Source organism: Saccostrea cucullata, unplaced genomic scaffold (genome assembly GCF_032062105.1).
Source record: "Saccostrea cucullata isolate Sc308-1 unplaced genomic scaffold, CSIRO_AGI_Scuc_v1 ctg431, whole genome shotgun sequence".
In the NCBI taxonomy this organism is placed as follows: Eukaryota; Metazoa; Mollusca; class Bivalvia; order Ostreida; family Ostreidae; genus Saccostrea; species Saccostrea cuccullata.
In genome coordinates this window covers 235944-250458 of record NW_026931011.1, presented here as the reverse complement: position 1 = coordinate 250458, position 14515 = coordinate 235944, and the positions used below count along the sequence as shown (strand labels likewise).

Sequence of the window (14515 nt, the reverse complement as noted above, 5' to 3'; positions counted from 1 at the left end):
AAGTTCAATCTATTTATCAGATAAACACAAGACATAAAATCGTAAGTGGTTCATGGTGTTTTTGTTTAAAAAAATATAATCTACTCCGTAATTGTCATGTAACTCTTTGTTGCATTTGACGTCAAGGTATATATCAGTCGTACAGTTTGACTTGAACTTGACCAAGTTCTAACAGAGCCGATTTACGATTTTCGTATACTTTTCGATCCTAGATTTTATAGTATCACAGGACGGTATTTTGTAGTTTGGTGCAACGATGGACATACGTTTTTTTAAAGTCTTTGCCTTCAACTATTTGTACATGTATTGGCATGTAATCAAACACAACCATATCAACAGTCGCGCGTGTAATATCATCTGTCTCTTTTCCCGAGAATTTACGGCTTCTCGGAGAATTGACAAAATTATCTAATTTATTTAATCATAACAGAACTTAAACGATGTTCAGTGTAAACAAATAATTAAAGAAAGTCAAAAAAAGGGTAGAAGACAGTCGAAGGTGAGAAAAGCCAGGTAACAGGTGCTTGGTCACGATAATTACTATATAAACACTGCCACGGGCGATAACATTTAAAACCCTAATTACTTTATGTACAAGTGCAATGAGTATTTTACGTTTTAAAACAGATTGTTTAGTGCATTAATAAATAAGCTTAGAAATATTTGAAAATATACATCCGAGTAACCGAATACCGATTTTAGTATTCGATACTCGGACGTTCGATCGAGTACCCGGTTAACCGGGTACTCGTTGACATCCCTATTTTTTTGTAATAAAATGATTAATAATAAATCATTCATTAAAACATATCAAAAAGCAACGGTCATTACAATAATCTTCTTTGTTTTGAATTAATAATTCTATACTTAATATTTCCCAAAAAGTGAAATAATGATGCTCTCTAGCGTCGCAATATCGCTTCATTGTAATACTGTTGGGAGTATATATTTTCGTGCTCCCTGGTTCGCGAGCGGTCGATCTGTCGCTCTCCTACGTTTTCTCGGTCTCCAAGGACGCATTGATTTACAGAACCATATGCATCCTAAAAAATCGTTCCTGAAACATTTGTAGCGAAATCTAGAAAATCATCACAAACACGAAATGTATTTCTTTGCATGAAATCAATATGGCACAAGGATTAAAAAAAAAACAACTTTTTAACTGAACTCAGCATCCAGCATTATAATGAAGTATGTTCATATATACATGTATATATAAATACTGTGTCTAGTTACTTTATCTTGTCGTGATCTAAGGTCTATGATCTAATATAATGCTGAGAATCTATTATACATTCTGTCACTCCATAAGGGCAGATCACTCTAAAACCTGCATAAAACCTGCATTACAATCGGAGTTCTTTGGCATGAAGTGTTTAAAGCTTTCTTGACGATAAAAATTACTTCTTTAAGAAAAATATGTCTGTAAACCTAAAGATAGTGTCAAAGTGAAAAAATTCCAAGATCTTAACATTAAAGCATTGTGCTTTTTTTAAGATGTCTTGATTGTCAGACTATAGGGTTTTTAAAAATCTTTCAAGAAGTCAAAATTTATTTATCTATTTTTTTTTTTACAGCTTATCAGTAATAAATGTGTCTTTGTATATTGCTTAACGTCTCTCTCGAGAATTTTTCATATGCAGACGCCACCACTTGCCGATGAAGAGCTGCAATCCTGCCCAATATACTCGGCCATTGAGCAGTTAGGAATCTTTTTCGTGCCATCACCTTCTGCGACACAAGACCTCGGTTCTTACCGTCTCATCCGGAGGACCGGTCTGCACGTTCCACAGCGAGGTTCGAACCCGCCGCAAAAGGATCAACTCGGGTGAAACACAATATAGCCTATATAGGGCGAATTAAGAATACCACATTGGTGGAATGTAGCAATTGTAAAGAAATTTCATCATGTTTTAATGTGGAATATTAAGATTTTACAAAAAAACTGTAGTGTCCGTAACCACTTAAATTCTGTGAAATTGGAAGGCTCTATAAATATCTTAACTAATTTCTTAGATAGGCATCTCATATAAATGCCGAGATGTGTTGTTATCTTCCTGATCATCACCACTGTTTCACTGTTATCATCACAAATGTGGTTACGGACACTACAAAACCCTGTAGTGTCCGTAACCTGTACTTGAGGTAGTTTGAGGCGGTGTTAAAACACTAATGCTAGTTTATTCACAAGGGTCAGAAGTTTGTTTAACAAGTTTGTCAATGTACTTTATTTTTCTCCCTCATTTTGATAATGCAACTATTTTGGGAAACCCAGATTGCACTTTCCATATACAAGATCCTTGGTGTTACATCACCTTGATATTGGCAGATGCTATTGACATCCTAGGATTTAAGTCAAATAGCTTGTCATTATTTTTTCATTGTTTAAGTCAATTGGTGTTACATTTAAGAAAATCTTGTTGAAATTCCTCTGTTTAAGGTTAAGTTTCATCCTATTTTAAATAACTTGTACTTGTAGAGTGTGTAGTGTCCGTAACCAAAAGTTGAAAAATGAAATATCTCTATTTTTTCTCCATAAAATTTACAGATAAATTTTTGAAACGGTGTATTTTTAAATTTAGAGATGAAAATGTGTTTATTAGCTGGAATTTTTTTAGATCATATGATTTTTTCTTTACTGCAAGTACTAAAATATTGATTGGACACCAACAATGACATATAAAAATAGTTAGAAATTATTAATCATGAGTTACATAACCCATATTTCTTGTGATATATTGCTTCAGTTGTCTAGTTGCTTATTAGGTAATATCATAAAATGTATTAAATGCAAGTAAATTTGCATTCAAAATGTTAAACAGTGGGGAAGTAATTTGGTTACGGACACTACAAAAATTTCAAAAAAGAAAACGACTAAAATTACACCAATTTCAGATAAAGTATTGTATATTTAACTGTTTGAAGAAAAATAGAATGCTTCACAGAATAAAAAAAATAATTGAAGAAATATTAGTGAGCTTTATTCTTCAAGGTTTGAATTTCTACTTGCACATAACACCTGTATAAAGTTATATGTGTATATATTTATTCAAAGTATATTGGTTATGGTATATGCTTTTAACAGATGATGCTGAGATCTGAAGAATAAAAAAAAGTCGGGAGAAACTGAAACAAGAAATAAAACGCTTTGCCTGTGAAAAATTAAAGTATTGTATAGTGTCGGTAACCCTTAAATTTGGTTAATTGATTTCATTGATTATGCAGTGTACCTACATTCTAAATAGTTTTCATAAAACTTTAATGAATTAAAGAACTTTTCTTCTGCACTTCAGTTATGTGAAAAAGGAAGTTTCAGGATTTTCTTAATGTGGATTTCTTTCTATTGGCATTAGTTATGGAAGTAAATTGTTTTTACTTGAAACAATATCTAGTTTGTATGCTTTGTATTTTATAATAGTTCAGAAGTTTATAAAATATTTTTTGTTTTACCAAAACCAAACGCCAATCATAAATAATTGGGTTTTGTAGTGTCCGTAACTCAATGAAATTATCAAATTATTTTAGAAAATTTATGAAAATGAGATTTCCTATTTTAATAGAAGTATTTATATTTGAACAAACGCATAAAAGTGTTATTTATAAATAGGTTTTTCTTTATTTATATTGATTTTAAAGAGTTCACATGAAATGAAATGCTACCATTTTAAACAAAAATGTACGAAGTAAGAACAGTTTTCATATTTAAGTATAATGCCACCTTTTTTAGTCAAACTTTGGTCCATATTTTGTATTTTTATATGTTGTTTATTTGTGAGCAGTTGAAAAAATTAGAGTTTATAAACAGTTTTCAATATTTATTTCAAAGAAAACAACACTTGTAGTGTCCGTAACCTGTGAAAATGAGGTTATTATCAGCTTGTAAAAAACTAAGTTCTGATGTGAATTTCACAAAACCATTTATGTTTCAGATCCTTTAGATACTCTACTTTTTAGAAAAAATATTTTTGGGGCAAAATAAAGACTTTAATTTTTTACCCCCAAGTGCAACCTTACTGTTCCCTATATTGTGTTTCAACCGACTACTTTCTCCGCGAATCTAGAAGACGCTCTAACCACCGTGGCACGCAGGGACTTCGATGTTTTTCAGAATAATCCTTCAAAATATTTTTTCTGTTTATTCTTATGTGATCCTTCAATATAGCTCCACCCTACATGATTTAATAAACTTGAATCTACAGTACCTGAGGATCCTTTCATTGTAATATTACTGATCATGGCTTTGTTGCTCTTCATCAGAAGATTTTGAAAGATTTTCCTATATACCGTATTAGCGAGGATTTAATTTTGGCATTATTAGCGAGGATGCCGAGATCGCTAAAATTGAATATCGCTAAAAATTAATTGCGTTTTATTATTTATAGCTTCTTTAGTATGCATTTTAAAATCGCTAAAATGACATCTCGCTAAAAATACAATACCAGTTTTTAGGGACAAATCTCTAAATTTGCGCCTCGCTTAAATTTCCACTTATATGGTATTACATAAAACTTAGATCCTCAATTAAGTCGCACCCAGCCCCCCGGTCGCTATTTGATCAAATTACTAATCTACACTTTGTAAGGAAGCTTTCTGAGATTTTTCAACTTTTCTGGACCACTGGTTCTTGTACCGGTTTGTTTTTTTTTTTAATAATAAGATTTTTTTAAGATGCCATCAAATTTTCACAATTTTTTTTTTATATAATCTCTCCCTTGAAAGAGGGTATAGACTTCTTTTGAACAAACTTTTTTATCCTTAACTCAAGGATACTTTATGGCAAGTTTGGTCGAAACTGACACAGTGGTTTTCGAGAAGAAGTCGGAAATGTGAAAAGTTTACAGACTGAAATGCATTAAGCACACTTGAGGTTTCAGCCAATTACAGTACTTGATAAAATTCTCATGTAGACTTGAAATACTTCTTTAAACAAATACAGGTAATGTTTCTTTTCAATAGAGCGATTTTATTTGTTGGAATTGGTGAAATCATGTATAAATTCGAATATTAATTGGTGATCATTATTAAGTGAACCCATCATTTTAAACAAAAAATACATGCATCATTTCTAAGCTTTCACTTTAATTTGAAAGCAGATAACCAAAAAAATAAAGTCTTAGGTTGTCTAAAACTTGCATCTTGGAAGCTTTAACGAGACAAGCAATGACGTTTTCACAAAATGGTTTCGGAAAACATGAAAGAATCGAAGTTCCAGTACTATATACAGATGTTTTTAATAACTCAAATAATATATGAAATATATACAAAAAAGCTATTGTGATACATCCTGTTCACAATAAAAAATTGTTTGTAAAAAAAAACACTTGGTTGAATTACATTAAGTGGACAATGGAACGTTTATGGGTTATCGCAAAAGTCACGTGACTGTGACTGAGCGCGGGACCCTTGTTTACAAAGTCGTAAAATGACTTCCTTGCAATCCGATGATAAGTTTTAAAGAGAGTCATTAGAACCAGACTCGGACAAACACAAAAAACAGTTCCTACACCGGTGTACAATGTTCTGCTTGGCTCAATGGGATTGAAATCTGATCAAATGTGCGTAGCGTGTTTGTTTCCGTCTTGACTGAGGCAGCGTTCATCCCGGTGAACCAGTCTCTCTGTAGAAATGCTAAGAACTCTGTTGAACGACATCCACACGTCTCTATATTCTGGCGGCATCGTTGCCTCGTTTCCAGTGTCTCCTGCAAAACAAAAATTCAAGGAAAATTCAACAGTCTTCTCAGATTTCTTGATTTTTTCGGAAACATTTTGAAAAAGAAAATGAAAAATTTAATCACCTTAGATTTGGTTAAAAGATCTATAAAGAGAACGATAATTTGCATTCATGCCCGCTGTTCAATCTTATTCATGTATAATAAATAAAATATGTACTTAACTAAAACTGAAATTTGTTTTAGGTGAGTTTAATGACAATCATGCAAAAATTTTTTCGCGATTTTCTTTGAAGATCCCGATGAGGAAAGGTGCGTAACTCTATATCTGATAATCAACAAATGACTTGATCATGCTCAAATGTTTCTGAGAAGGAAAATCTGCATTTTGAATTATTTATTTTTAGTTTATATGTTCATTATTGATGTTGACGAAAAAGAATGTACAGAATAAATTTATATCTCGAACATATGTATTTTCACATAAATCTGTGAATAGATTGTGTTAACCATGTAGTTAAATTTGAATTATTAAATGCTTTCATATAAAGAAGATCTGGGTGTCAGAATACAGTTTTCAAGTCCAGTACAAATGTAGAGCTTACTTATATACCACCAATAACTTGGATTTAGTTTACTGGTAAAAGTCTCGCACTCTCTCTCTCTCTCTTTCATTTTTGCACTGCATTACTAATTCACTTCCATTCATGCCCATGGTAGGAAATATTCATTTGTACATTTGAATATGGTCTAGCACTATTTCCTATGACGCCACTTCACTCAAAATTTGTACAAATGTACCACGAATGTCAAAAGTAGAAGGAAGAATTCAACTGAACTGGGCCAGATGGAATACAAAAATATAAATAATACAGATACTGAAACTTACAAGGATTGCAAAGAATGCATCATAACGACTCTAATATAAAATTGAAACTCCAAGTACGTTTTGAGCGATTCTCTCTCTCTTTTTACCTGGTGAGGTTTTAAAGGTCATATTGCTGACGATCATGGCATTACGTTGTAAACTATTGTTTGTCGTGATTAATGACATAAAATTGTTCAGACGACCTTGAATACACCATTCATACAGACCGTACATTATTTACAATGTGCAGTATGTATACACTGAGATTGGGAAAACGAAAAGAATGTTGGCAAGTGCAATTTCATTTGATTTCCAAACATTTTTTTTATCATTACGTCAGTACTGTAAAAACCACGTTTCATATTAACATATTAGGAAGAGGCCGGATGAAGGCTATAATGATTATTCATCTATTAATTCTACAAATGTTGGAACATAGCATTAAATCATTATAACCCCAAAGCGGTTTAATTAAACGATAAGCCTACCCCACAAATTCAGCACTTTATATTGTTTAATAGCCTAGAGAGAACATTTGATAAAATCATTGTATAAAAAAGATGGCACAATCATGAATGTAAACAAAACAGTCTGACATTGACAGAATGCAGTATTTTTATATGTCCATATGGAATATTCCCGTTCAATAAATATGTCCAGACAATGCAGGACTTATTGCACTCACCCTCGGACACTGTCCGGTTGTTCCTCTGGACTCGGGGAACACTGGTAAAACTCCTCCCTCGACAATTAGTTTCCTTCATTTTGTCTTCTTTGTCTATGTGGCGGTTTGGAAGTACTGTTCGTTGTAAACAAGGTCTTCTATTTATATGCACGCGCTTAGTCAGTAACCCTGAGGCTTTTTTTTTCGTATAACCAGAGTACGGAAAGGCATTATGGTAAAGATTATCGAGTTCTCGGAGTAGCTGACCAATAATGAATCAAGTTATGAATCACATTGTTGCAGCATAATTTTTTTCAAATATACAAATGGGGGGGGGGGGGAGGGGGCAGAAAACTAATAATTAAATTTTATAGTTTGGTATTAATTTAAAACACAACTTTAAATAAACACTGGGCCGTTTAACAGCTTATATATATATATTTCTCTTTAAAAATATAAAGTTTACGTTACCTTGATTTAAAAGTTTCCCCAAGCATTTCGATGCATTTACTTTCTTGTACAGTGATGTAGCGTCGCTTTTGAAAGTGTGTGGGGGGGGGGGGGGATGGGCAAAGAATAATTTAAATTCCTGATTAAAACTTGATGGTTAAAAGTTTCCCTCTTTAAACAGTGCAAAAAATGCATTTACTTTTAGCTTTTTATATTAAAAAGTTATGTTCGGAAAAAAGGGGCAGTCCCACCCCCACCCCACCCCAGTGGCGGATTTAAGGGGGGGCGCCCCCCGGCGCGCGCAGCCCCCCCCCTAAAATTGTCAAAATTAACGTAAATCACAGTTTGAAAAAACGTGTGTGTGGGGTGGGGGGGGGGGGCTTTGCCCTGGACCCACTGGGGGCCAAAGAATAATTTAAATTCCCCCCTTAAAACTTGAGGAGGGTTAGGTGGTTAAGTTTCAACTTCTTTGAACAGTGCAAAAACACATGTGGCGGTCAGGGGGGTTCAATCGCCGGTGGCCAGATTAGCTTTTTATATTAAAAAGTTGTGTTTGGAAAAAAAGGGCCTGTCCGCTGCATTTCTCCTCTCCCGTTACATTTGGTGCCGTACCATGCCCTGGATTTGACAGGTGACCTGTTGTAAGAAACAACCAAAAAAATTAGGGTTTGATCGCCGGTGGCCAGATAAAATCAAAATTTACACACAAAAGGCAGGATCAAGACCCCTTTGTTAAAATAATCACCTGCAAGAAGCTGAAGCCGCTTTCAAAGTAGGTGTTAAAGGAAAGGCGGCAAAAGAAAATGGATGTTTGAGACCAGAAGTTGACGCTTCATCCTATTCCCGAAAGTCCGAAATGAACAGGAATTAAGTAGAGAGGGTCAAAAGTTTAAAACTGTTATGGTGCTCCATATCGCGAACAAAAACAATGGGTCGTGTGTACTTATCGTGAAAGTAAACAAATCACCATTGACCAACATATGTATACACACGCGTATAATTAAATTGAATAAAGGCATAAATGTGTGCATTTTTTCTTGACATTCCTTCAAATAAAAAAAAAATTAGAACTAGCAAATGCAATTTACCCTAATTGTACAGTACATGTCTGTATAAGTTAATCAGTAAATAAAAAAAAACAAAAAAATCAATGCTTTAAACTGAAGATTCAAATATGAATAAATTTTCATTTTCACACATTTTCATTTTTCACACGTGCAATATATTGTTAAGGGAGTTCTTAAAATGCCATTATGGGGCAAATATAACCTTTTGTTGCATTTAAAGAGAATCTATAGAATTTCTCCAATGCATGTTTGATAAAATACACGATATACATATGTTATTTAACAGAATCAAGCTGAACCTATGTAAATGAAATGCTTTATTTAACAAAAAATATTATTGCACAAATCAGGCAGTGAATTCACAGGAAATTCCGTTATTTCAGTCTGAGAGGCGCATATTTTTGACCCCGTAACTGAGCTCTGCTCCGCCGGAGAGGTTAATGTCAATACCCGTACAGAATGTGGCGTCTGTCGCCAGGAACAGACATAAAAGCCCGGCCTCCTCTATAGTACCGTACCGTCCACACACCTACAAAATAATACCATCACAAATGTACCAGTACCTCGCATCGTTGCGGTTATTTGCAGCTGACATGGCAGATGTTGGGGGTTGATACATTCATATAAAGGATGTGATTTGGACTTCTCATTGGTTATGTAAAACCTTTGAGTCTCCACGTGTAACCCAAACGTTTTGCAAGAGAAACAAGAAACAGGAATTTTAATTAAAAGAGATTTCACGAAGAAGGAAAAAAAAAACAAATCTGAAGACAAAAATTTGAAACCTAGGCTGAAGTTCATGTTGTTAAAATACATAATTACCAAGTTTATTCTGAAAATGTTGCATCAAGCATTCTAAATCAAACACACCTGACAATCTGCGCCACTTTTTTTGGCAGCCTCAGGATCGCTGTATTCCTTTGTTTCCCTCTCCCACATTGGCGTCCATACATTTCCAGGGGAAAAACTGACAAGATTCATAAAACATATGCACTAAATGTCAAATTAAAAATCGTACTCCATCAAAACGTTGTAAACTACTTGCAACAAAGTTGAATTTGCAAGGGGGTATGGTTATTTGCATTCATCAATATTGATGATTCTTTTTCGCAAGCAAATGAATTAATGGGATCCCTAGCGGACCGAAAATCCCTGGCTTGCAAAGATGGATATATTTGAATATTGTTTTATCCTTCATTCTTTAAGATATTTTTTTCAGAGATGACACATGCCCAATTGAATCATGTTACATATGTGCATTTGAGGGTCAAAAGTCAAAGGTCAGGGTACTTGTCCATTTCGTATCCTTTATCTTTGTGATTTGACTATACTTTCCTGATGTCAGAAAATTAACTTTTCAAGCGAGAGGAGTCGGTAAAATCTAAGAAACTAAGGGGAGAATCAAGGTTTTCTAAAAAGACCATTGGTATTAATGTTATACCTCTATTTTCTATTTCAAAACGGCTAAACCTTCTGAAAATTGATTATAAACATGGTTGTATACTCACGCATTAACTCTGACGTTGTATTTGGCCTCGTCTATTGCAAGAGCTTTTGTCATCGCAGTGATTGCACCCTGGTAATTGAAAAGAAAAGTCCTGCACGAAAAATTGTCAGTAAGAAAATCTAAAAAATCGCGCGACTTATCTTATTTTGCAATAATTTTTGAAAGAGAAAATGAATAGAATCTTTCCTGTAAAACAGAAAGGTAAACAAAAATCATTAAAAAAAAGTCACCTAAAATTGAAGAACTTCTATACATGAGGTCATTCATGATGTTATTATAATTTTTTCTCTCTTTGTTTTAAAATCTCTCTCTCTCTCTCTCCCGTATATAAATTGGTACTTCACAGGTTAATTATTAGCGTTCGCAAAAATATCCACTTTTCTTTAATGTCAATATACTATATAGATCTACTTAACACAGACATATTTGCAAAAATTCAGTGTGTACGCGCCCAAAGTGAAGTACTATAAGTTTCTCTCCATATTGAAAAGGTAGAGCTGATTTCCCTAAAAATGAATTTGTACCAGCACTGCTTGGCATACATTTTGCGAAATAATTTTTAGAAAATGTTGACTTAAAGCTTGCACACGAATGATTTTTTTTTTTGTATTGCCAGAATTTCTACAGGAATAGACATTTCGTAAATATGCATGATATGTGTAGGACAGATAAATCTGACTGCCGTTACGTTTTGACCTAATCATTAGTTTTGGCCATAAAAGTTTAATGAAGGGAATTCGAACAGTTCAACATAAACAGAATTAACAATATAGTCAATGGGACAGAGAAAGAACTAACCAAAAAATGAGTTGCGATCGATCCTGCAAGAACTTCATTTTTCAAAACTAAATGAGTCGAAAACTTTAGAGGAATTCTCTCTGAATCAAATACATGTATAGATGATGCGCATATGAATAAAAGTTTTTTTTTCTTTTTCCAAAAAAAGTAAAGAAGATGGTCACTAGACGGCAGGGTCATAAGTCCATACCTTTCATTAATATACATGATACCTTTGTAGCCACATAGGTAACGGCTCCCGGCTGTCCCATCTGTCCCACCAAACTGGAGTCGTTAATGATGTTCCCCTCCGTCTTTCTCAGATATGGTAAAGCATACTAAAGGGGGAACAAATTAAAAACGATACGTCATTAAAAAAAGTGAAAGAGAATGCTTCTATTCAACAGCTTACAAGACGTCAACAATAATTAAGAATCTTTGAAAAAAAAATTACACAGATATATAAAAAAAACAATATATGAAGTTGGGAGAATTGAATATTTTACTGAATTAAGAAAGGGTCATGTAGTTTACTATCGCATCATCGAGGTTTACATCGATTGTGCAGTGAAGCGATAATGCAATGTCGATGAAGCGTTAACGCGACAACGATGATGCGATGGGGCAACAATACCATGAAGACGATGCGATTGAGCGATGACTATGGCGCAATGGTATGATGTTGATGAAGCGATATTAAGTATCGTTCCATCGTGATCTTGCACGATCGCATCGAGATTTCGCGCTATCACAGCATATAGTTTCATCGTCATCGCATCGCACCTAGTCGATACTCTGTGACACGATAATGAACTCATGGGCCTATATGGATTCCATATGTTCTATTATGTTCTTTAATCACCAAGAATCCTAAATAACTGGATGAAAAATGTTTTTTTTTATTAAACCAAGAAAAATAACTCTAAAAATTCATTATTAAGAATTATGGGTTAGTCTCATCTATATTACTGCATCCATCCCAACACCATTATTAAATCAACGTACTGGACGCTGAACATGTAAAAATTACCTTTGAAAACAGGAAATAGCTAACAAGATTTGTATCCAGAAGGCGCCGGAAATCGTCTGCTGAGAAGTCGTCTATCCATGTTTTAGGTGGATCTAGAAATAAAAAGTAATTTTAACTCCGTGTAAATTGAAATTTTGCGTTCTTTTTTTTTAATTGATTAAAAGCAGAAACATTACAGCTATAGAGAATAAGAATGAGGAAATATAATTTAGGGGCACACTTACGCTGTCCTGCATTGTTTATCAGGCAGTCTATCCTACCATACTTTTCCACTGTTTTGTCAATAACATTCTGTCAGATAGAAAGAAAAAATAATTTGATCATTTGAAAAAAAAATTTGTATCGTATCCTCAGTTAAAGAATTTATTATATTTCAACATCTGTTTTTAAGAATTAATTTAAGAAATGTTCGATCTTCTATAATTTATAAAATATGCGACCCATTATCGTCGGAAGCCACGACTTTCACCCGTGGGTTCCGACGATGGCGCCCCATTATCTAACCTTGATTTGGTCTTCTTTGCTGACGTCACACGGAATGAATGTAGCTTCCCCGGGACCCATGGTCTTCATTTCGCTTTCCAAGGCCCTCCCCGCAGCCTCTGTGGTGATACATATTTCATAGAATTAAAACAATAACTGCCTTTTTTTTCTTTTTTATTTTATTTTGATGTCATTTCTTTAATAAATGTGATAAGAAACTTACTGAAAATCAAATTTAGAAATTTATATATCAATAAAAATCAAAATAAAGTGGATTACCTCCTCTTGAACAAAACACAACTTTAGCACCATGTTTCACTAAAAAAAATTATGAATTATATGTTTAATACAGTCGTTTTAAAAGAAGCGTATCGGTTTGTTACGTCAATCTAAATTGTTCTAAGATACAAATTTCCTGGGTTGTTGTTTAATTTGTACGTGAATTCTAAAAGAAATACCAAAGGTACAGACACAAAAATGAACAGATAAAATTTCATTTTCCCCATAGTCTCAAGCCACAGTTTGCATTGGAATCCGCATATAGCTTAATTTCTTCTACCAGAACAGGAGAGGACCGTGCATTTTGGCCGTGGTTTGCGACGATGAATACTCCTTTATTTACTTTTTTTCTAGTTTCATTATCGAGTCATGTGATTTGTACCGTTCCTGACCCCATTGGTATACTGAAATTCTTTTTGAATTGATGTGCCTTTGATAAAATTATAAATAAGGCAGGTTATACCATTTCTACAATCCTTGATTTAACCATGATTATAAAAAATGATTTTAGGATTTATATTTTATCACATGCCAGGCACGTAGCATCGTTTTTGAAAGTGGGGGGGCCAACCTGAACTTACCTGAAAAAGTTGACAAGCAAAAAAAAAAAAAAAAAAAAAAAAACGAAAAATTAAAATTAAAATTCCCCAAAGTCGAAAATCCTATTTCGTGGGGGGGGGGGGGGGGGGGGGGGGGTAGTGGCCAACTTTTTTCAAGACCACCAATTTACAAAACAAACTTTTTGGGGTCAATCTCTTTATAATACTACACTGTGCTGAAATGTGGGGGGGCCAACCTTCCTTTCAGTACACATTTTCTATAGTAAAGGTAATGTCGGGAGAAAAAGTGGGGGGGCCAGGCCTGCATGCTTTATGAAATCAAATCTATCATCTCTGTTACATATTTTTATCTTCACAATATCTTTACTTTATCAGCTTTCGACTTTTCCCCCTATTTTTCACACTTCACATGTTCATCATAGTATAAACCGAAACTACAGTTAACAATTAGGACCAGTTTCAAGTGAGCATTGTGGTCCGTGGACCTTTTTTCCCTTTATTGGAGGGGGTCGATTTATTTTGCAGGTACAGTATCTTGTCTATCCCTCTTTTGAAATTATGGACAAATGAGGGGTGGGGGTGTTGCATTCTTAAATAGGAATCGATTTGCTTATCCAACCTTTAACCCTACTACATAATACAGCTGTAAAACACCCCTGGTCCAGCTTAATCCGTAAAAAGCACTGTATTATTGGATTAACCAAACTGTTTTGACCTCGATTGATAAGGAACTGTGACTCGAGAGAGATAGCTTGATAACTGCTATTCTCCACTGATAACGGAATAGCTAACAGGCTAATTTAAGTCTCTTTTTGATAAATGTATGCAAGACATGCAACGGGCGCCTGTAACAAGATTAAGTGCATACGTACCAAACACTTGGACACACCCCTTTCCAATTCCAGCGCTTCCTCCCGTGACGATCGTTACTTTGTCTCGGTATCTCACGCCTGCATCAGCCATGGTTTGTTATTGACAAGTCATATGATCAGTCATGTGACCTTCCAATTAAGTATGGTCACGTGTACAGCACAATCGTATAACTTTCAGTGCAGAAAGAATCCTACTCGATCCCTCCATGTCTATATGAATATACTTTGAACTCAAGTAATGTTGTGGATAAACCTGTATATTTGTATTGGTCTTTTTAAAATCTTCC

General features: G+C 34.2%; 1 protein-coding gene across 1 annotated transcript; it reads right to left on the bottom strand.

Moving 5' to 3' along the window:
- Nucleotides 1-9026: 9026 nt before the first annotated feature.
- On the bottom strand, nucleotides 9027-14359 carry LOC134231012 (17-beta-hydroxysteroid dehydrogenase 14-like). The gene is made up of 9 exons (XM_062712879.1): nucleotides 14229-14359; nucleotides 12797-12835; nucleotides 12539-12636; nucleotides 12259-12325; nucleotides 12035-12126; nucleotides 11238-11342; nucleotides 10229-10296; nucleotides 9591-9687; nucleotides 9027-9249 (listed from the first exon to the last, which is right to left on the bottom strand). Exons 1-9 carry the CDS (start codon nucleotides 14317-14319, stop codon nucleotides 9100-9102), a joined length of 807 nt encoding a protein of 268 aa, XP_062568863.1. The 5' UTR covers nucleotides 14320-14359; the 3' UTR covers nucleotides 9027-9099.
- Between the last annotated feature and the right edge of the window lie 156 nt (nucleotides 14360-14515).